We start from the raw sequence: 24229 nt of genomic DNA, 5'->3' as shown, positions 1-24229 counted from the left end.
ATCAGTGACAGTGAAGTTTAGCAAGTAAACGGGTTTCTTTGCATAATTTGAATATAAGGACACTGCTATAACGTTTACATTTCACAGATAAGGCATATATGACATATTCATAATTCCTGCAAAGTTCTACAGAATTTGAGGTTGGCTGCAAAAAGGACATAATATCTTCAATGAGAAGAAAAAAAGAAAGAATAGTGGTCCACCTGCACACCCCATATACGACAATACTACAAAGAGGGATGTAGGCCTACCCAATGGAAGAAGACCTGCCAGTGTAACATTACGGGGGCACATTCCCCCCCCCCCCCCCGTGCCCCCCGTGGCAACGTGCCTGCCCCTGGATGATCCTTTGACCATAATTACCTAAAACACATTAGCTTATTTTGCTAATCGAATTGAATCATTTTTTCCTTTCATTTATTACTGAAGGCCGCCCACATACATTAATTCATCGCTCTCTGCATCCCCTCTCTGTCGTTTTGCATGCAGTGTAGTTCAGGTGCGGATCCAGCCTGCGGGAAGGGAAGGGACCAAATAGGGGACCCAATTCGGGAGAAAATGTTTAGCGGCGAATCAACACCCGCCCCTCCCCTTGCGCCAGGGTAGGGGGCCTAGTCTTCTTTTTTTTTTCTTTTTTCAAAAAGGTCAAATTTACCTGATTTTTGGCCATCAGGGGAGAACCCCCCCCCCCCCTCGGGCCCCGAGATTCGCCACTGGTGTAGTTTGTGTCTCGGTTTTTCGTCTGTATTTTACCGCAATTCTGCTACACCCCTCCCCACAAAAAAAAAAAATAAAATAAACACGTACATAAACCTTTTCCTTTACCCACGCTTTTTTGGTTATCTGATTGTTTTTTGTTTTTCTCTGACTTTCAGTATCTTGTTTCAAATTGTAATGCACAGTTTTCATATTTCCGCTTTGCGCTAAATATTTACATACAAAGGCATCTTTGAACTCAACATTCCCACAAACGAATTTTCAAGGTCATGACCGTTTTACCAGACGACCGGGCTATTTTATCATCCTTCCCAAAATACATGTACCCGCGCTTCGGCACCTGTGCATCTCACGTTCCTCCGAATGGGGGTACAGCGAGGGGTATTGGGTACATGCAGGTGGGGCCAATCAAATCTTTGGTAACCACGAACGCTTTTAAAATCAGCGAAGTTGTCAGACGGCAGATTGGTGGAGCAATGTGCGACAAGTTTTTAGCAGACTTCTTCGTCGAAACGTCTTGTGACTAAGGACCGGACAGTGACATGCCATATGTCTGGTGAAATCTGACAAGTGTATGATACAATTCCATTCATCGAAAAGAGACAAACTTTATTATTGGTAAGTGTTTTTCAACCGCCAATTGTGATGTGGTGGTAGGCTGTAAGGGGCTGTAAGGTGGCCTTCATTGTTATGTTGTCCCCCGCCCACTCCCCGTGCGAGGATTACCTGGTTGCGGTGAAGTCGGGCTGTCGTGTGCGCGCAAACATGTAGGGCTAGTATTAGGCCGTAGGCATATACAGAGGCTATTTTAATAAACCGTTAATCTACTTAACGTTTGTGTTTGTCAGTCAAGATGAAACCGTTCAATACCTTATGAAGGAGGTAAGCCTACAGTAAATCTACCCTTACACATTTGAAAGTGAATAACCTTTCAAAATTGGAAATAAAGTTTATTTTCATATGATCGGTACATGTTCATGATGTTGTCAAATTTGAGTATCAATTTCAGTAATTGAGCCTCTATAATGTTCTAACTTTAATCTTAATTGGTCTTCACATGGTTTATATGATTTTCCTCATCAAAAATTGGACTTTAGTTGAAGTCGAATCCAGATTATTACCCATTTACACAAACACAAATCAAACTATTTTGAAACTCTATTGTGTATAATATAGGAATTAGTCTGGCCTACAGATATCATCTGTTTTACTGTTTATAACTTATACATCTGTTTTACTGGTTTAGATGTTTCATCATGTGAAGTTATATTTGTAAATAATTGGAAATACTGAAATAAAATGAAATAACAAGATAAATAATGGAACATACCTTTTCCTTTTAGTACCGTAACTGCTTTCTCATGCTGAAACTGGTGTATTACAGTAGGTCGTTTATAATCATAATTTTATTACAATTAATTTTCTTCTATCATTTCATTTTGTTTCACAGGTTAACCAAATCAAACAAATAAAGACTGCAACACCCCCTGAACCAAAGCAAAGCACAATATGAAGAAAGATTGTTGTCACAGCACAGGTATGTATCATAATGTCCAACACATCTGAATTAAAAGAAACATATTTACCTGGGGTAAATGAATAAAATTGATTGGTTTTAAGGTATATGCTTTGGCGACAATTGCTCCGGGATTTATTTCATCTAGGGTATAATTATGTTGGTTAGGTTTGCAACTAGGTTTTAGGTTAGGTTTAGGATAAGGATTAGAGTTGGGTTCTAGGTTAGGTTTTGACAATCGGAAGGTTGTCGACCTAAAAACTAGCTATCGACTTGATGACATCATCTTATGTGGAGTACATGTACTCATATTCACAATTACCTTGCATTAAATAAGCATGGCTAATCCCCTCAGCTATATAGGTGAGCCGATCAGGTCCACATGTTATGTTAATTTGACCCCTGTTGACCAGTCATTTGGAAGAGTGCAGAGAATGAAATTTTTTAATGTGCTTTTTTGCAATACTGAAAGGGTAATTATTTTGAATTCCTTTATATTTGTATTCTACATTCATTCAGCTTTCCATTGATATAAAGTTGTGTTTCATGCAGTGTTCTAGTGTTTTACATTAAGAAAGAAGGTCCATACCGTAAATATCTGTGTATAAGGCGCACCTGTGTATAAGGCACACCCCTATTTTGTTGTTGTTTTGTTGCCGAAAACCCATGCGGGGAAGGACCTTCATTTAACATCGAGGTGCAGTTGAAGGCCCTGATTTGTGCTTGTGAACTTCTCACAAATAATAGTAACAATGTCTTTTTTAGAAGAATGTGTTAGATCATTAATGTAAATTAAAAACAATAGAGTACCTAGGATAGAACCTTGTGGTACACCATTTGTTAAAGAAATAAAATTTGAGGAATTATTATTATAAACTACATATTGAGATCTATTAGACATATTACTTTCAAACCAAGATGACAGACAAATTTGAGTGTTGTTGTAGTTTCCGAGTGGTGAGTCAACACACTGATTACTGAGCTGGGAGACATTGCCAGGCATAGCGCAATAAATTGAAAATTGAAGAAAAAAAAAAAAACCTGTGTATAAGACACACCCCCGACTTTCAATTTTTTTCGGCAGCAAAAAAGTGCGCCTTATACACAGAAATTTACGGTAAACAGCTTTTACATATAAGGTTTGTCTTTATCAGTCCGAGTTGACCAAATAGCCCACTATTTTGTGATGCAGGAAATTAGCCCGAAGTTACAAATCGACTCTTCATCAGCTTTAAACTTGAGCTCAAGAAATTTGCTCAGTGTTCACGCATAGTGTGAGTCTTCGGGCTGGTGAAGACGGACCTCAAATAGCCGCTTTGTTGCAAACTAGCCCAAGATATCTTGGGAAGATTTCCCGAGAAAATAGCCTCCTATTTGCGTCTTCACCTGCCAAATAGCCGCTATTTTGTGACCTGGCTAATTTCCCGGATCAGAAATAGTGGCTATTTGGTTAACTCGGGCTGATGTAAACAGGCCTATATCCTTCTGGCTCTCACCTATATATTTACCCACTGGAACAAGGTTCACGTAACAAGGTCACACACCTATCTCAACCCTGGGGATAAAAGAAGATATAAACCATGATGAAATACAAGAAGAAGTTAAAAGGATAATTAATTGATCAGACCAGTGGAGCCTTCAAGTGTTTCACATTAATATTTCAGTGATTTCCATGCCTCTCTGAGCACCAGTAGGCATGTAGACACACATGTTTACTGGGCCGTTACCATGGGAACAGTACCACATCGTTTAAGAAGTAAAATACAAAAGCGACTTGTACTGCAAGTGCCAAATGAAAACTAGACTGGCATCTTGAGGCAAGGAATATTGAGCTTAAAATGGATTTATTGACCTTTTAGTTAATATGAGGACCCACATTTTGCTGCAGCACATCAGCAGAGTACTTTCTACATACTGGTATTACACGACGGGTAGATTGAAAATGACATTTTAGAAAGAATCAGGTGGAAAATTAATATTTATTTTTCGGGGGCTACTTTTCAAGCTTGCCTGCATGAAATTAACACTCTAAAACTTGTTTTGCATTGAACTCTATGCAAATTTACAGGGGCTCTTTTTTGATTTTCGGGGGCTAATTCGCCCAGAGCCTCTGTGTATTTTTTTCACTGGAAAGAATAGGTACTATTTCACATGGGATGAATTGATACTATTAGAGTGGAAGACCTACCATTCAACTATGTGATAAAGATTCCAGGAAATTCATTGATTCATTGAAACAGCAATTATGATTATGTACTGTTTTATTAGTCAAATCAAAGCCCTGACTCCTTGAAGTCTAGCTGAAGTCTGATCTTTGTCTGCGAGGTGTTAAATGGGTTACGTAATATATCGCAAATGGGCAATCCATGGTGTAACAGATATATTTGTTCAGCAAACACTTCTATAGAAAACATTTGTTTGTTAATCAAGGCTCCCTATTATACAGTAGGCCATTATACTGCCACTATATAACACATACTGTGGACTTTGAGTATGTATGGATGTAGTCATTGTTTTGAATAATGGCAGTGCTTATTGCTTCTCTTCGTCTAATAATAAAGTCTTAAAGCGTTTGGGAGAATATTATCACATAAGGTATGGAATTATTTCTTTGTTTTTGCAATACAACTGTTCTATGCAATTGGACTTATCTTTATAATTGCCAATGTACTAGCTACAATCACATTGTAGCATCAAGATTTTCTATTTTTATGTTTGATTTTGGCCTTTGAAATTGGGAGACAGTTGCAAAGACACAACTCTAAGTCTAATGTCCTCATAAAAGTATTATTGCTAAATGCACTGAGCCTTGTCTTATACAGTGTTGCAATAAACCGGTTTACTTACATACAGTATATCAAGTTTTATGCATACTTCGTAAAGAAAGCTTGTTCTTGAAAACCTGAAAGCTTTCCCAATGCTTGCCTGACATAGCAACATGTAATGTATGCAGACTGGATTCCAAGTATTGTAGTTCATTTATTGATAATAAGCTACGGTCACAAAGGTTCGTACAAACGATTATTTTGTACGAATGTCCCTGTTTTTCCATTGTCTTCCCGAATTTCCATTGCCTGAAAATCGTTTGTACGGTGTTCGTAGCAGTTCGTAATGGCATTTGTGACCAAGGCTTCAGGTTAATGGAATAACTTGTCACTAGATCCCCAGAAAAGACACATCCATAAATTTTAATATGTTGGTAAACCAGTTGATTGATCTAGATTAATAACGAGATCTCAATCAATTCTTACAAACTTGATTGCCTTTCACTACAGAGTTGTGATCGATATCAAGTTGTGATCTACAGATTTGAATCAATCACAACTGTTTAATACGAACAATTAGCTATATGGTCGTGGGAACTAATCTTTTTTTTCTTGGGGATCAGAAGCTGGACATTAATAATCCATGTACTACCAGTGCTGTGATGACTATATAGTTAGATAAAATGATTCTCATCTGATATTGATAACATATATATTATACAAGTGTATACGGTCATTGTTACTGCAGCATTTTAGACTCTTTGCCACTTTATTGAATTTAGGCCTACATGACACATGTATATTTTTATTGATTGCTTATTTTTCAAAGCAATTTCCTTAATCACAAGCAGCATATGAATCAAGATATTAAATAAGAACATTGCTTGTGTATTTTTTTTGTTGAAAAACATGGGCAGGTGTCAATTTACATTCTAATAAATCGCAATCACCTGCCAATTGAAAGTAGATCATATAGCAATAGCATATTGACGTAGGGGCTCAAGATTGTTCAGTATTTTTTCAAAGGTCTTGAAATTGTTCTTCATTCAATTTTGGTAGTCATGACATCATGAGCAACATTATTCATGGAAATTTTGTTGAAGGCTCCACCTGTCTGGGAATTTTTTATTCAAGTCTGCATATTATAGTGTGAGCTATTTTGCCATTTCCAGCAAAAGATATTACCTTGGGGGAACATAAGAGCAGTATGTATGTCGTGGTGGTGTTTTCAGGAAACTCTAGACACCCCATATTTGATGCGTCAGGCACGATGTGATATTGGTAAAAAAATGTACAGTTGCATTTTCTATATACCGGTATTGCAGTGTGAGTTTTCTGAGGCTTCATATACAAACTCTTTGTCGGCTTTGGTCAACTAATGGAACAAACAATGGATTGCCAACTTCAACCTTTGTCACAATGTATGTACAATATATACACATACTTCAAGACAATGTGCCAGTCTAGGATTTCATTTTACATGTATAGGAGATTATGGATTATTACCGAGACAGGTATATGCTGAACGAATGGTTTGAAACTTTTAAATTTGTATTCAGTTTTTGAAATTGAATACCGGTAAGGAGAACATAAACAGTTATCCATATCTTATATGAACTCACATTGCAGAGTGGAAGAAGTAGAGTTCATGCCCCAACTCGATGACATGGATGACATGGACGACCTGACCTCTATGTCAAAGGTTACTGACCTGGATCAGGATCGGGGCCTGCTGCTGTCGTGGGGTTGCGGCGAGTTCGGTCAGCATGGCCATGGTGGATCTGGAGAGAACGTGAGTTCGGAGGGAGCCCTCGTGGATCACGGGGATTCTCTTGTCAGATCGCATCGCGTCAAACATATCTCATGCGGGTCAAGCCATACAGCTGTTGTCACAGGTAGGGTGTCAGGGAGCTCTTTTCTTTAGGCCTGTCCTCATCAGCTCGAGATTACCAAATAGCCCGCTATTTCAGATTTGGGAAATAATTAATCCTGAAGTTACAAATCGCGTCTTCATCAGCTCGAGACTTGACCTCAGAACTTGAAACTCAAGCTCGAGAAATTAGCTCGAGATATTTTGCTCAGCTTTCACTTAATGCGAGTCTTCGGGCTGGTGAAGACGCACTGGAAAAATAGCAGGATATTTTGCAAACTAGCCCAAGATATCTTGTGATGATTATCTTGACCAAATATCCCGCTAATTGCAACTCCGGGCTGATGAAGACGCAAATCAATTGGATAATTTGTGATCGGGATAGTTCAATTAGCAGGATATTTAGCAATCTCAAGCAAATGAAGACAGGCTTTTTGTGTTTCAGAATACTTGTGTACAAGTACATGTATGTCTCCTTCAGCTCAGGGAACGATTATTTCTATACTTACCTTTATATGATTTGATATTGACATTTTACAATCAAGGTTTCCTATAACAGGACTCAAGATATTTGCCATTACTAAAATGCATTTACCTTCTCATAGATCACAAATTTCTCCTAAAGTCTTGTGGAATAATATGAAAAAATATCATGTCATGCCAGGTGAAGCATCTCATTTTTAAGGTGCTTGCGCCTATTTAGTTTAGACCTTCGCTTTTGTATTGTGTGACTATTTCGTTTCTGATTCTTCAAATTATTATTTAGACAGCTACTGGCCAAGTATGATACACTCAACTTCTGCTTAGGTTTAAATTCTGCTAATACATTAAAGTTCAAGGAAATGCCCTGCATCAATTCAAACCGGTTGCTTATTTTTCATCTTCACTGTCACCACGCCGTATATCACATCTTGTTCATGTTCTTCTCTTGTAGGCCAGGATGAGGTCCTGACTTGGGGAAATGGCAACAGTGGACAGTAAGTATATAAGACCAATGACAAGATAGCAATTTAATTCTTCACAGTATGAAGGATATAGAGTATCAGAACATGAATATACAGGAATAAAGGGAAGTCCACCCTGATATTCTATTGGTTTTAATAGAAGCAGAAAAATGAGAGATACAGGTCAGTGAAGATTAAAGCAAAATTCGATAAAAAATAAGAAATTTATGAATTTCGAAGGTGTGATCAATCAAACACAAAATGGCAACTCTGTGATGTAAATTTTGAGGATCCCTCCCACTTGTCCTCTACTAAAAATTTCAAAAACTTTTCTCCTAAGAAAATTTGCAATCATACATAAGTATAATAACTTTCTTGTAAATGGTTTTTGCTCAAACTTTCACTCACCTGTTACTCTCATTATTATGCTTCTATCAAAACCAACTTACTGGTAATATCAGGATGGCCTTCCCCTTAAACATATGATTCTATTGTAAGAGCTAATATCTAGGTAAATCAACAATCATTTTTATGCATTAAAAATAAATCACCCTTTTAAGGTGGATTTTAATCAGTTTATTTAAGAATTACCTTGCATTACGTCATATATTTTCTGCATCTTTCCGTAAGTTTTTTTGTTGAGTAAAATTAACTTACAAAATGAAACAATTGATACTTTTTGCACTGTTGATATTTGAACAATGAACTTTTATAAATCTTGGATTAATGATTTTGTGATATTCTTTGATATATATGTACTTATGATTGTCAATTATATGTTGTTCCTGTGAAATCACTGTGGAGCAAGATTGTAAATGTAAATATGAACAATTATCCTCTATGGACATAATAAAGAAATGAAATGAAATGAAATGTGTGATTTTAATTTTGGTGAATTTATTTGTCAGGCTTGGATGTGGAGACAAAGCAACCCACACTAGCCCTCAGAGGTTGCGGCTTGGCCCTCATGACTCTCAGGTGGCGGGGGTGGCCTGCGGTAGCCGGCACACCGTGGTCTGGTTGGAGAATGGCCGCGCCTACAGCTGCGGGAACAACTTCTACGTCCAGCTGGGGTACGACTTCCGCGTCAAGAACTATAAAGAGAACCAGGTAGGTGTATGGATAGTGTGTGTGTTGCTCTTTGTTAAGGCTTTTAGAATGTAGGCATGGTTTCTGTTTTGGTGTAATAGGGCATCACTTTGCTTAAAAGGCTCTCAAAGTTTAATCATGAAGAGTGCCGGGCAAGACCTGCGCCGTATACCATTTTTCTTTTCTTTTCTTTTTTTGGTAGGGGGGATAGGTGGTCCCAAGCACCTTGGAGTAGCCGTTCCACTCCCACATTGTCTAACAAGCACACACACACACACACACAAATTTATTTTAAAAAAGAAGAAGAAACAAAAAAAAGAAGGAAAAAAAAAAAAAAAAAAAAAAAGTTTTTGTGGGGGGTGCTTTTTTCATCCGTCCTCCCTTAACCCATAGGATGTATTGCTTCGACCTGCTAAGATAATTGCACCAGTCAGTTATTAGATGGTAGGGGCAACAAAAATCAAGCTAAAAAATGAATAGTTTTAATAAATTTTTTAATCAGAAAAATTATTTTTGATTCAAATGTACAAATATGATTAGTATTTGATGTTTGAATTTTAAGAGATTTATTTTCTGATATTACAGAAGGAGGTTCCATAAAGCATATACTATAGTTTTGTATGACATTATCTGTGTAACCAATTTATGAAATGAAATAGTTTTCTGAATAATTACATCTCTTGAAACCAAAAGACATTAAAAACTCCAATCTGATCAAGTAGAACTGCAACTTGCATCAAATAGCGATAAAACAAAGGAGAAAACAAATACACAAAAATATAAAGTTAGACCTTTGAAACTATAAATCACTGTAATTAGCCTTAATGCTATTTTGTTCACCTTATACACGTATGACCCCATATTAAGTTTATTTTGCACCAATTACCGCCTTATTTTTCATACCAAAAATTTACCTTTGAGCCCATAAATTAAAGCAGGATTGGTCTTTAACTCCCTCCTGACATATGATATGATACAGTTATCAGAATATGATATCAATAGGCCCATTATACTCCTTATCAGACAAGTGTTATTGAACAAGATAAGATCCGTAAGGCAACACTTCAAAACGTGTGATTTATTCTATTAGCAAGTGAATGATTCAGTGCAGTGAAAACTCAAATTTGGAGGATGAAGCGGGATTTATTGAGAGCTCAAAATTCTCAAAATTATTGTTAAGTCAACACTTCAAATAAAATCGTGCAATTTATTACATTAGCTATTGAATGATTCAGTTTAGTACAAAGTTTACCATTCAGATATGAAATACATCTTGTTTTTTGAGAGGATGAAGAGGGATTCATTGAGAGCTCAAAAATTTCACATAATTTTCTCTATTTCATCCCAACATGTTAACTGAGCACTTTCATTCTCTCCATGCATTTCTTCGTTATTATTTTGAAATGTAGAACTATACTTTAACACAAGCATTGAGAAATATATCGAGTTCTTTTGATGTGCCCTGTATTTTTGTTTATTTTCAGTTTATGCAGATATTTAGTGTGCTGTTATCTATTCAGTCCCTTCTAATTATTGTTTACAAATCTCTGATGCTTCTTCACTATACTTGTAAAAACTATTTTCATTTTCTTATATTCATTTTTATTTATTTATTATTATTATTATTATTATTTTCATTATTATGATTATTATAATAACAAAAATAATTGTAATAATTTTTTTTTTTTTTTGGGGGGGGGGGGGGGGGGGAGGTTGGAAATAAAAATACCTTAATATGTTACCTGCTTAATGAGTGAAATTCGTCGGCATTTGTAAAGGATCTAGCAATCTGAATGCATAATTTGTGGATTCCATGACATTTGCTCCGGCAACAATTGCTCCGCTGTAAATTTCATACACTAATCGAATGGCTAACTTCAACCCTGGATTCAACACTATACCCTACCCTAAACCTAACCCTAAACCTAACATAAAACCCTATTGAAACCCTAACCCTAACCCTAACCCTACATCTTAGACGAAATAAAGCCCGGAGCAATTGTCGCAGGAGCAAATGTCGTGTCACCTAATTTGTGAACTCATCTACTTAATCTACATGTATCCTCATCTCTATCTCCTACCACTTATGTATTGTGTTTGTTCTTGACTCAAGTGTTTGCTAAAGATGCACTTACCTCGACAAGCCTGATCACTGATAAAGCTGCTGATTAGCAGTTAATTAAACAAATTAAATCTGATTGAACACAACATGCACTTGGAAAGAGGCTGTATACAGAAACTAGCTTTTTGTCATTAACATTTGTTTTCCAGAAAGAACTAAAATCGAAATAAAACAGCTTTATAAATGTATGTAATGATTTTACCCTGGGTAAACAATTCAATTGTTGTTGTTATTTTTAGTATTGCCGGTATTATAGATGTAGTTATTCATCCTCACCTAGGTTTATATTATTGGTTCTAATAATGTAGCAGAATATTTTTCTTTACCATACCCCTTCACATTCATTTTCATTAGGGGCGGGGTAGGTCTTTTAAGAGACTCATTTTTTATGCCCAAGGTATCGGGAAAACATTGTATAAGATCGGTGATATGAAATGAAAGAGACATGGAAAGGAATGTTTCATTTGCCTTTTGGTTCAGATTAAAGGTATTTATCTTTAGTTAAAGATAATACGAAGTTTGGGGAAATTTTGAAAATTGGGTGGATAGCGATTCTTGACAATTTTGATATATTTGGATGCCCCTGTGGATGAATTATAAGCACTAGAAAATTTAGCCCCTAAAACACTTCTGCTTTTGAGAAAAATTGAATATAAAAATTTACCAGTGCTCCCGGTAAATTTTGATAAATTTCAAATAGCGCCTACGGCCGTGAAATGGTAGCTGCGACCATGAAAATCTCAATATATGTAGTTGTGATATATAATTCTTTTGCCTCCAGGTTTAATATCTAACGTTTATAGTCTTTACTCACCGAACAGATCATGAAACAGCATCTAAAAGATGAACTCTCTGGAAAGGAAGGTCCTGTAGAGGTACCACCCCACCCCACCCATACCCCCATTATCATATACCAAAATGCCACACCCTATATAGCCACACCCAACCTCCACCCATTGACCACAAAGAGAGCACTTTTAATGAGCAGGACCCTGTTTCATTAAAGCTTCCTATCAATCACAAGTTCCAAAAGCTGTTATAAGCTACTGAAATCGTAGCATTTGATTGGCTGAGAGCAACTTTGTCATAGAAATTTAGCATTTGTTAATGATAACAAGTTGTGTGAAACAGGGCCCTGCATACCATCCCAAAACCATGGCAGCACATTAAATGGCAGGGAATGCTAACCTAATGGGTTGTAATATTAATACCTCAGTCATACCAATGGAGACTGATGCAAAATACTGAATACATTTTGTTTTTTTACCCCATTTTGCTTGTCAAAATATCTGCATGGCATGCTAAAAGAGACACCTGCGCTGCATGAATCACCTTATGATTTTTGTTTTTATTTTGCAAACAATTTTAGCAAAGTACATATATATTACATTGTAGCTAGTTAATGCATTTTGCATTTTCATCATTTTTGTCTCCATTCATTTATTTAAACATGGTAACTCTCTCAGCCCTAACAGCTGTTTTTCGGAAAGTCTGTGTGAACTGAATAAAAGTATACAAATTATATTACTAACAAAAATAGCAGAAAAGAAACATATGCAAAATACACAAATCAAATCAAAAGAAAAGAAAACATTATTGGCATGAGTGACTGCCTATAAAGATTAAGAAGACGAAAAGAAAATCAAACATAAATTGTTATAATGTACAGAAAATACGAAATTAACAATAGTGAATCCAAAGTAAAGAATTAAGAGAGAATTTTATTGTAAACTGAGAGTCTGTTGACTCTCCTCCCAAAGGTCAGCCCCCCCCCCTCCCCCGTATCGTCCATTACCTAGCTGGTGACATGATGTATTTTTTAAACACTTTCTTAAATTTTCTATTTTTAATATACATATATACGTTATAAAGATACAAGAATTGTTTACACTGGACGTAAACCCATAGGAGAAATATTCAAGAATATTAAAGAGCATTATCAAATGGATTTTTCCTTTGCACTTCCATATCATAAAATAATTTGGGAAATGAGTGACTTATAAGTTTGCTGTAGTAGTACAGTGTAATGTGTAGGATATATGTGGAAATACTAAATTAACATTTTCTTGTCCATTTTCTTTTGTAAATCATTGCATTTTCATATTTCATTGATCTTCACTTTCTATCTCCCATCTCATACAGGTGTGTGGTATTTGTGGTGGGGTATTTTACACGGTGTGGTATGTGTATAATTTGACATACACATAGAAGTTTGGTCCGAGGTATTGGTAGGGTTATCATTATAAAGTGTGCATCTGCACGTATTGTATTAACTGGATAAAGATGTAAAATAACAGTGGCGTGGCTTCTGGTTAGGGCATGTGCCCTCCAAATGAAAGACAACAGATGATTAAAACTAAGGAAAAGAGAGAAGATAAAGAAAGGGAGAGGGGCAAAGATGACTTAAAAAGAAGATGATACAACCTTTTCCCATATCCCCCGGACACTCCAAATTATGTCTCATGATAATGTTATCCTTTGAAGAAAACAAGAATTTATATGAGAAGAGCCTAATTTGCATTCCTCTATACCCTTTTGTTCCTTTTCTGAAGAGAAAAGGTGAAAAACAGAAGGAAGAATAAAATTGATTTAAAAAAAAAAGAAGATCTCTGCAAAAATTTGCCAATTGGAAATAATTTACTTCTCATCTTCTTAGAATACCAGTAGTCCAGTATGTATTTTCAACATCATCCCAAGTTCAGTCACATGGTTAAAGAAGATATGATTCTTAATCCTCTTGAAAATGGTTTGAAAACTATTTTCTTTCTTTTTGGACAGTTCTTACTTCTCCTTTTTTCAGGCCCCTTTTATATTTTGAAAGACTTTATCTATGATACTTTGTAAATATACGTAGCATTATATTGACATTTTTTCATATTTATTGTTTTTACCATGACTGCAACAAAATAATTTGTTATCCCTTAAAGGTAAAGGCCAGTTATGGTCATGCAATTGCATTGTGAAAGAAACGTTGTGGAATCGATCAGAAAAGGTTGATCATCTAGCATCTAGCATCTGCAAGGTTCTGGAATCGTCAAAATGATAAGAAATTTGGCCCATTCTTCGTAAAGTTACAAGCACTGTACACAGAAAGATGTATATGGGACTACCCTATATCTCTCACAGACCATGAGAGAAACAAATTTACCAAATATATGAATTATTAGGCGGTTTCCCGGCAAATTTTTTATCATCATGTATTAGTCAAAACATATTCTTTCACATGATTGGTAATGAGAGCTTCCATTTCATTTTTTGAAATTGGGGCGTTTCCAATACTGGTCTTTACCTTTAATGGAATGTCATTCCCTTGTCGTAAACTGACACCCTACATGTCGGTTTTTGCATATCATTATGTGCCTGCCAGAAGGGCCTTGAAATGGTATATAAATTAGTGTATTTAAAAAAAAATTGGAGTTCTCATGCTAATGCCCTTCTAACAGCATGTCAATGCATTGCTTCTTTACAGAAACCATTCGTACTGAATAAAGTTTTATGCACTTTTATATAAATCATAAAGCCCGCCCTTGCACCCCACCCCCATGTATATACATCAAATGGCATGAACTACACCTACTATTATCATCAAGATATATTTTTTGTGTATCAATTTTTTACATGTACAAGTTCATTCCTGTGGGTCATTAGTAACTGATTTATTATTGGAGTATTATATAGGACGATAAATCATATGTTAACAAACTTATTACCTTTTTATCTGTTAATTACATGAAATATTGTTTTGTTATTGAAATGAAAGAAAAGCATGAAAGTATGATGATGAATATTAATATTGCATGAACTGTCATTTTGAGAGATAGAGTAAAAGATGTCTAACCATGCTCCTTTAATTAAAAGTTATAGAGACTGAGTTTGTGTGACCAGTTGATAGAGAATCTGTCTATCTGCTGTTGATCGATAAATCAAATTTAATATCAAGATTAATAGACTATTTTTACAATGTAACAACATTTACACTAAAAGTGCCTTGATACGGATTGTATTTCAATAATCAAAGTGTATTGCATACATTAATTGTTGCTGGTAGGACAAACATTATGCAAATCAATGGCCATATGTTTCAAACATTCATTGATTTGTGTACATACAAAATGAACAATGATTTGCATTCATGAACTTGAGCTGGTGTTTATAAAGGTGGATTTTACAAACGACCTTTTCAGATATGTTTCAAACTCTATGCCATTATAACAATAGTTATTAGTGATAACCCCGAAAGCTTGGATAATGTATGCATCCCAAATACTTTGTGACTGCTGACATACAATAACCCCAAACAGATCGATGAAACAATATGACGAAATTTAAATACAGTTGCGAACTGGTCTATCTTGTATAAATGACCCTAATCATTTTGATGTCTATATTGTAACTGTATATGAAAGGACTTGTTCCAATATACATTTAATCATTTCAAACTGTTTTTCCCCTAACTTTTGACAGGTTTTACCCCATTTTCTGCGACCAATCATGCACAGAAAGGTGGTCCAGGTTTCCTGCGGGAAGAAGTTCACCCTGTTTTTGTTTGAGTCGGGACAGGTGGCTGGATGTGGGTAGGTAGATGAAGGGATTCATAAAGATAGAAGATAATCATGGAAACGGAAAGCCTTGCTAAAACCCTGCAAAATTGAATATTCTGTGTTTAATTTTGGAAAATTTAGGAAATGTCAAAATGGCAAGGAACCTTAGCTTTGAAGGTATCAATTTTTGTTTGTGATAGAGAGGATAAAGTGAAAAGTGCACATTTTAAAGGGATCGTTTAACAGTGGTAAATCTGAGATACACGGCCCTACGTGTTATCAGTGTCTGTGATATGGTGTAATATTGAAGCCCTAAAAAAAATGCGCTTCAAAATGATCAAGAAGTGCCTCAAAAAAGTAAAAATCTTTGAGTGACCGGGTTTACCATACTCGTTTTCCCCAATAGACTGTAGTGTTATGAAAACCGTCAGGCGAACGGTTTTCAAAATTTGTAATTCCAATCATAAATATCTTGATAATCAGACAGGCGATTGGCTTGTAAAAGTCATGGGGTTCCTGACTGACCTAAAGGTTTATAATTATCATTGCATCATGAGCTAAATCCAGAATTTTATTTCAAAATCTGAGACAAAGTTACCGGATCCCTTTAAGGTGAATTCAAGATTATGAATTATTCTTCCAACTCCCTCCCCATTTGGATGGCAAGTTACTGAGTCTCTCACTTGCTCATAAAATGATTATTGAAAAGACATTTTTAGTGCTACAGTAAAACCTGTATATAAAGACCACTCAAGGGACACATATAAAGTGGTCTGTATAGGCAGGTGGTCTTTACATACAGGTTTAATTGAGAAACCATATTTAAAAGGAAACAAAAAATGTGGTCCTCATATACCAGTGGTCTTTCTATACAGGTGGTTGCTAAAGCAGGTTTGACTGTATATAGTAAAGCAGGTTGCATATATATTCTAAAAACTGATTTTGTGGTACCGGTATTAGTCTTCACTACATATTCATCATCAATCATTTATATGTAGACCAATGTAGACCAATGTATGGTACTTAGGTTTAAACTGAGGCATGAAAGACGGCTTCTAACAAGCTCACGTTATGCTACATGCCACAACACTGAGCGATCTGAACTATCAAACAAACACAATATACACTTAAAAATATAGTTTTTAAATGTCATTATTTTTCATTCTTATAGGGCAAACAACTTTGGGCAGCTGGGTAACGGAACAAGGGCAGAGATGGTATCCCCCAAGCCGTTGGATAATCCAGAAAACGTCATCAGAATCGCTGCTGGATCGTGCCATTCACTTGCCGTCACTGGTAGGCAAATCGCTTCGGTTGAACGTGCTTGATAACTTTGTATTCAAGATATTTTGAGTTTTTATTTAGTTTTGAAAATGGTATTTATTTGTGTTGACAAATTGGACAAATTGGAGATTGAGGGCAGAGATAGTGTCCCCAAAGCCATTAGAGGAGCCACTTATCATCATTGCTGCTGTAGCTAGCCATTTGCTTGCCCTCACTGGTGGGTAAATTAATGTAGTCCGATTGAATCGGATTATGTTTGATTATTTTTTGCATGTATATTTATTTTTTCAAACATTACTTACTTGCTCATTGATATTTCTTCATGCTACAGTCAAACCTGCTTTAGTGACCACCTGTATAGAAAGACCACCTGTCTGCATTTTTTGTCTCCCTTGAGCAGAGTTTCCAATTAAAACGTGTGTTAAAGGAACCTGTACATACCCCAGTCGTAAAAAAATAGGAAAAAAATAGGGGAAAAATAAGGAAAAAATAGTCCCGAAAATATATTTTTTTTCTATTTTTTCCCTATTTTTTTTAAAGGAAAAAATAGGGAAAAAATAGTTTTGGAAATAGGAAAAAAATAGGTTTGAAACAATTTTTTCTATTTTTTTCCTATTTTTTTCCTATTTTTCAGACCTAAAAATAGGGAAAAAATAGGGAAAAAATAGTGTAGAAAATGGTGAAGAAAATAGTAAAAAAATAGTGATAACTAGGTGCTAGTGGACAGTGAAAAATAGTGAGGAAATAGGAAAAAAAATAGTGAGGAAATAGGAAAAAAATAGTAAGAAAATAGGGAAAAAATAGTAAGAAAATAGGGGAAAATAGTAAGGAAATAGGAAAAAAGTAGTAAGAAAATAGGAAAAAAATAGTAAGAAAATAGGAAAAAAATAGTAAGAAAATAGGGGAAATAGTAAGAAAATAGGAAAAAAATAGTAAGGAAATAGGAAAAAAATAGTAAGAAAATAGGAAAAAAATAATAAGAAAATAGGGAAAAATAGTAAGAAAATAGGAAAAAAATAGTAAGGAAATAGGAAAAAAATAGACAATAAGTGAGGAAATCAGAAAAAAATAGTCAGGAAATAGGGGGGGGGGGGGGGGTCACTCATCCTTTACTTTCATGGATTTCTCAAGCACTACCATCTCACACATCCAGTCAACGACTCTGTACATTCAATTAAATCATACAGTGCAAACTTGATATAAAGAGATCAGTTATACCTGAAATGACAAGGTAATTTAACAGCTTTTGGGGGTTAAGATTTCTTGGTTGCACATGACCTCATTGTCAAAAGTTTCCACTGTAGAATAGTCACCCTACTCCTACAGCTCTTTTCTCTGCATCGATGCACCTACTCAGTTTGCCAAATTCACTTCATCCTTTCAGTCCAATCCATTCAGTAGAACATTTAAAATAGTCAATGGGTATATGGAAAATGTTATACAGTCCACTCCTATTATAACGAACATGGATACACCAAGATTTTATTATCAGGCAATTCTCATCAGTCCCAATTTTAAACAAACCAATGTGTTCAGTAACTTGAGTATAACATGATTTCATTTTAACAAGGAAATTGGCTTGGTCCCGAGCACCTCGTTATAATGGCAGTGGACTGTAACAAACAAAAAGAATAAAAGGGAACGTGTCAAATAAAATACATGTACTTTATTTTCGAGAGGTAAACACAATGACATGAGTTTAGTATAGTATGTGTGTTCATGTAAGCAAATAAATAAAAGAACTTAACTGATATTTACAATCTTTGGTTAAGTACTGTAGTGTACATGTTGTAGTAATAGAGTTGTTCATGGTTTGCTACGATTATACTCTAAAAAAAAAAAAACAAGACAAATGCGACTGCGTCTCCTATATGCCTCCGCCTTAAAAAAATATCATCCACCTAGAATGTAGCTTTCTATTTTTGTTCAAATAAAGTATTCAGGTGAGTTTCAGGACTATTACTGAGCCGATGTGGATATGCCAGGCAATCACAAGCTCTCTCCCTCACTAGTAACCAAATAAAGCAGTATTCTTGACATGAGAGTGTTGTTTTCTGTCTCTTTTATTACAATTTAATTGCAAAGTGCTCTTAATAATGTAATAACATTTTCAAACCTCAAGAAAATCATGACAAGTAAAAAAAAAATTCTCGTTATTTACAAAGATAACAAAATAAAATAAATCATAAAACAGATTTTTCAACAATGCATGCATGCTCTATTGTACAGTTGACATGTTACATAATTTTCTCAATCTCAATTGAACTGTCAAAATCTTAATACAATCATCATAATCTAGAAACACTTACTACAAAATCAATGACATGTCATGTCATTGAGATATATATAAACAAGAAAATGACAGACTTACATGCTACTATTTTCAAATAGTTTTACAAAGTATACCATCATTACCATGTATCATAAGTAATGGTCTTACGGTCCTTTATCTTCACAATATGCAGGCACTCATTGTGTACACATACATGTTGTACTTGCCTATGAATCTCAATGATTAGACATAAGAATTACATAATAAAATGGAAACAAATACTAATGTAAAGGATACAGATGTTGGTCATGCTGTTCACAGGCATCGAATGGTGATTGTACGTTACATGTACATTGTAGCTTGATTAGTTTCAATTGATCTGTAAAGATATAAATGAAATGTGAGTTAGGGGTTAGAATAATCATGCATTGGTACATTTATGAACATGCAATTAATACTTATTACAAGTATTTATGTATTTCATAATGAAAAATTCAAAGGCACAGAACATGTGTGTACAAAAGTTATTTTATTCTTAGATATATTGGGTGAACATACATAAAATAAAACATAAAACACAGAAAAGAAAATAGTAAAGGAACAATTTGTTGAAGAAAAAAATAAAAAGGAAAGAGAAAAATAATGTAGATCTAGGTAGAACTTGTGCCACCTGCAAATTATTGTTCTAGCATAATGATGAGGTAAACTACTCTAATATTTTGATGTCAGATCTTAACTAACAAACATGAAATAAATAAACCATAAAAAATTATCAACAATAGATTTAGATTTCTACTTAGTAAGGACATACCTCGCAGACACACTCTCGGACTTGGAAGGCTTGCTCTTCTTCTTAAGTTCTTGCGTGGTGCTTTAGCAGGTTGTGTTTTCTGATTCCTAGAAAAATAATTTGAGATACAATTTAGCCTAAAACCACATCAAAACATTATATCATGCAAGGCAAAATAATTGACAGACGTAGTAATGGTACAAAATCTGAATTTTTTTACGTGGATTTATTGTAATCACGTTTGTTTACATTCACTCATTCACTAACAGACACTACACTGCACTTGGAGATTCACTACACTTCACTAAGAAGTTGTGTAGTCTACAACCTCAACACTAGTACATGGGAATATTGATACGTAAAATAACATTCTATAGGCCTATTATGTCTATGAAGTAGCATTATATTCAACAACAGACACAATAAAAATATATATATCATAATATAATTAAGTTTCAGAAATAAACGTACCTTTTCAGCTGTTTTCTGGGGCCAGTTCCGCTCGTCGATGGTCCGTAATTCGACAACAAACTCGTTTCTCTACGAGTGGGACTAGTAATATTTTGAACATTTGTCGGGCTCATTTTCTTGGGAAGAATCACTAAAATGGGATAAGGAGGCATCGGAGTATGAGGAGTCACTATCTCTTGATGAAATTTCATCACCAGAATAATTGCTGGAAGACATTTTGGTGTGATTTGGAGACGTTTGATGAACGAAAATCAGCAAAAGTCCGATGCGCACAGCAGTGCCAGTGGGGAAAAAAAATAACGGGTAATTTTCAAATTACGTACTTGCGTACTGTCCTCTACGTTGAAACTTTGCGCACACATAGAACGGGAATATCTCGATCGAATGCTTTTTTTTCTATTAATAAAGGAGATTTTTTTTGGTTGAAATTTCTATGTGTACATTTTCTTTTTACACATGGTTTATGTATGGTTATCTTTGAGTGCACTAGTCACTACTATAGTTTGTAAATAAAATCAAGAATATTAATAAAGGAACAATATTGAAATTTCGTACATTTTCTTTTTACACATTGTTTATTTATGGTCATCTTTGAGCTCACTATTCAATATGTGACCCCACAGCTAAAAACAACCAATAAGTCGCAAAATGAACAACAGAGATAATGGCAGGAGAAGCGGGCTTTTTGAATAGGATGCCAGTCATAAACAATGAAAATATGCAAGTTTAGAAAATAGACAAAAAATAGTTTACAAATTTGTATCATGTCATAAAAAATTTAAGTGCAAAAAATAGGAAGAAAATAGTACTCGCAAATAGGTAAAAAGAAGTCTGAAAAAGATAAAGGTGAAAAAATAGGGAAAAAATTGTCTGAAAAAGATTAAGGTGAAAAAATAGGGAAAAAATAGTCTGAAAAAGATTAAGATGAAAAAATAGGGAAAAAATAGTCCTATTTTTTTTGAGAAAATAGGCAAAAAATAGTCTGAAAAAGATGAAGGTGAAAAAATAGGGAAAAAATAGTTTGGTACTCGAGAATAGGAAAAAATAGAACTATTTTTTTTCTATTTTCTTTTAAAAAAATAGGAATAAAATAGTCCACAAAAGTTGAAGGTAAAAAAAATGGGGGGAAAATAGTTTGTGCTTGAAAATAGGAAAAAAATAGGACTATTTTTTTCCTGTTTTCTTATAGGAAATAGGAAAAAAATAGTCTGAAAAAAAATATAGGTGAAAAAAATAGGGAAAAAATAGTTTGTACTTGAAAATAGGAAAAAAATAGGACTATTTTTTCCCTGTTTTTTTATAGGAAATAGGAAAAAAATAGTCTGAAAAAAAATATAGGTGAAAAAAATAGGGAAAAAATAGTTTGTGCTTGAAAATAGGAAAAAAATAGCCCTATTTTTTTCCTATTTTCTTGAAGGAAATAGGGAAAAAATAGTCTGCATTTCCAGAAAATAGGGAAAAAATAGGGAAAAAATAGGGGAAAAATATATTTTCGCAACACACAAAACTACTAGGGTAAAGACCACCTGCTCATAAAGACCACTTTTCTTGTCTCCCTTGAGCGGTCTTTATATACAGGTTTCACTGTACCAAGTTATTTTAAACAGGGAGGATGTAGAAAATGTTAATAACAATATTTTTCTTACAGTTTCTAGCTACACTACAACATTCGTTTTATTCAAGTTTTCAGTTCATTACCATCCATTGACCTTATGATATGGGTGTTTGAAAGAATAAAGATTTGACATCCATCCAAATAAAACTAAAGGGTCAGCTTTCTGACCGATTGAAACCTGTATTGGTTGGGAAGAGATGAAGCAAAACAGTTCCATGTGAACATCATTGAATCAAGCTGTAAATTATGGTATAATGAATAGCGCCATCTCTTGTCACCCTGGAAGGGGAGGACTTGTCTCTTCAATATTGATATTGTTAGAAAGTGCTGATCTATAAAATATTTAAGGATAAAAAGTATGTGTATATGAATGATACACATAAATTTAGTGAAGAATGAGAAAATAAAATAATGTATTTTAAAATGTCTCTATTTATGATATTATCACTACAGTAATATGTGTATGAAACTCTTCTGATCAGACAAAAAGAAAGGAAAATTAAATCAAAACCCAAACAAACAAATTGCTAAAAGTATGAAAAGATTTTAAAAGGAGCTAGAAGAAATTCATGATTCCTTTTAAACATTGGAATTATTAGTGAAATATTGGGAAATATCCCAGGCAATTTGGGCACTTTCTATGATTGATGGCATAATGAAGGAAATCTTTTTACTACTGCTCCTGTAAATCCACCCTGAATTGAATAGTGCCCTCTTGTGACCATATACATGTAGTCAGGAACCTTTTTTTCTTCAGAAGCCCATGACCTTTGAAATAACAGAGGAGGCAGTTGCCCATAACATTGCCCTCTGATCTTGAATCGGGCAAGAAACCAAATCCATCTCTTGTAAGGGCCGTTGACTCGACCAGCCTGTAGCACCAATAGCGCCCTCTCGAGTGCAACTGAGTTCATGCATGATCCGAGCATTGTATTTGAGACGATGCATGAAATTCTATACCTCCTAACTTGAAGTTGTTTTTAATGAACAAAGTTTGTCAGTACGCCCCCTTTTCCTTTTGTGTTCTTGGAGCAGGGGTAACTTTTAGTTTGGAAGCTCTGGTATTGTTGACACATATGTTCCTCTGATATTGAGATGGTGATTTGTGACTTTGTCTATCGATTTTACAATGCTTTTTGGTACTAATTCTCTTTGTTCCAAAACTAACTATACTTTGATATTTTAGAATTTAAATCTCTTCAGCTGTTATTTGAATTCAGTTGTGTTGAAGATTGAAGTTATTTCTGGATATGATATTAAAGTAAACATTGAAATGGATAGTCCAATATGGTCAGATCAGACTCTTTGCACTAATTTTTGGTATGGATCAAAAATATTTTTCTTTTTGTTTTATTTTCAGTTGCCATCCTGCTGGATATCATTCAAAGTCAGGAAGATTTTTTTTTCTAAAGTATTTTAAATATTTGAAGCACCTGGTTAATTTGTATGTAACTGATCGTTTTCATGCTTTTCTTTTCTTTTCAAGCAACTGGTGAATTGTATGCTTGGGGTATGGGGAGAGCTTGTGGAAGTCGCCGTGATGATCTTCTTACGCCGCAGCGCAAGACAACCCGACGTAGCAACGTTGTGGGCGTGGCGGGTGGGAGTGGCCATTCCCTTGCATTAACAGGTGAGCTATGTATTTATCTTGTTAAAAAGATCCCTTGAAAACAAAGCTTTGAGTTTTTATCGCAAGGAGGAAGGTATTTTGATATCATTTGTTGAGAGCAAGAAGGGTATTAACTCTGTTTTAAATTTTCTGAGTAAATGCCCTTTTGACACTCAACAGACAAAAGGTTTCTTTTTCAGTATCAGAAAAAAAGTTAAACCATGCAATATCATGTAGTATGAAAGCATGTAGGGAAGAGGGAAGGTTAAAATGATATGGTGAAATCAAAAGTGTGATCATTAAATGTCTAATTCTTTATGTCTGATAAGTAGCGGCCAGTGTTTTCAAGGTTGTGAGTGTTTAATCCAATATTCTGGGTCCATTTATTGGGACATTGTGCCTACTAGCACTTCTGTAGATGTTGCATTGTCCACTTTAGGAAAATGATCAGGTGTTTTGGTGTTGAGATCTAGTGGATATAAGTTATGGACTTGAGAACCCAAGGTAAAAGGTTCAAATCTCTGTCGTGGTACCATCCTCCTTTGGGGAGACATTGATGCACTTTTGCCGCACTCCACCCGGTGATGTAAATGGATGCGGGCAGTAAGAAATGTGTGTCTTATG

At 34.9% G+C, this 24229-nt stretch overlaps 1 protein-coding gene and 1 long non-coding RNA gene across 4 annotated transcripts; one reads left to right on the top strand and one right to left on the bottom strand.

Moving 5' to 3' along the window:
- The first annotated feature begins 1010 nt into the window (after positions 1 to 1010).
- LOC577290 (ultraviolet-B receptor UVR8) lies at positions 1011 to 23707 on the top strand. Of its 3 annotated transcripts, XM_030976891.1 has the most exons (9): positions 1023 to 1335; positions 2168 to 2254; positions 6628 to 6893; positions 7803 to 7845; positions 8721 to 8922; positions 11845 to 11898; positions 15488 to 15597; positions 16736 to 16860; positions 23483 to 23707. In XM_030976891.1, exons 3-9 carry the CDS (start codon positions 6647 to 6649, stop codon positions 23662 to 23664), a joined length of 963 nt encoding a protein of 320 aa, XP_030832751.1. In that variant the 5' UTR covers positions 1023 to 1335; positions 2168 to 2254; positions 6628 to 6646; the 3' UTR covers positions 23665 to 23707. The 3 variants fall into 3 exon arrangements, with proteins under 3 accessions (XP_030832753.1, XP_030832751.1, XP_030832752.1); XM_030976893.1 differs by lacking the exon at positions 16736 to 16860 and having other exon boundaries at positions 1011 to 1335; positions 23483 to 23578; XM_030976892.1 differs by lacking the exon at positions 11845 to 11898 and having other exon boundaries at positions 1027 to 1335; positions 23483 to 23703.
- LOC752117 lies at positions 18298 to 20934 on the bottom strand. Its single transcript, XR_973501.2, has 3 exons — positions 20382 to 20934; positions 19932 to 20017; positions 18298 to 19499 (listed from the first exon to the last, which is right to left on the bottom strand). It is a non-coding gene; the product is annotated as an uncharacterized LOC752117 (long non-coding RNA).
- Positions 23708 to 24229: the final 522 nt, after the last annotated feature.

Source organism: Strongylocentrotus purpuratus, unplaced genomic scaffold (assembly GCF_000002235.5).
Source record: "Strongylocentrotus purpuratus isolate Spur 01 unplaced genomic scaffold, Spur_5.0 spur5_scaffold_9, whole genome shotgun sequence".
In the NCBI taxonomy this organism is placed as follows: Eukaryota; Metazoa; Echinodermata; class Echinoidea; order Camarodonta; family Strongylocentrotidae; genus Strongylocentrotus; species Strongylocentrotus purpuratus.
Note: the sequence above shows the minus strand (reverse complement) of the source record. Positions and strands in the feature narration are given on the sequence as shown.

Excerpts from the sequence above, each read along its gene's own strand:
- LOC577290 (XM_030976891.1), top strand. The coding sequence starts at position 6,647 with ATGCCCCAACTCGATGACATGGATGACATGGACGACCTGACCTCTATG. Across the intron at positions 6,894-7,802 it reads CCATACAGCTGTTGTCACAG|GCCAGGATGAGGTCCTGACT; the intron begins GTAGGGTGTCAG and ends CTTCTCTTGTAG. Across the intron at positions 15,598-16,735 it reads GGACAGGTGGCTGGATGTGG|GGCAAACAACTTTGGGCAGC; the intron begins GTAGGTAGATGA and ends TCATTCTTATAG.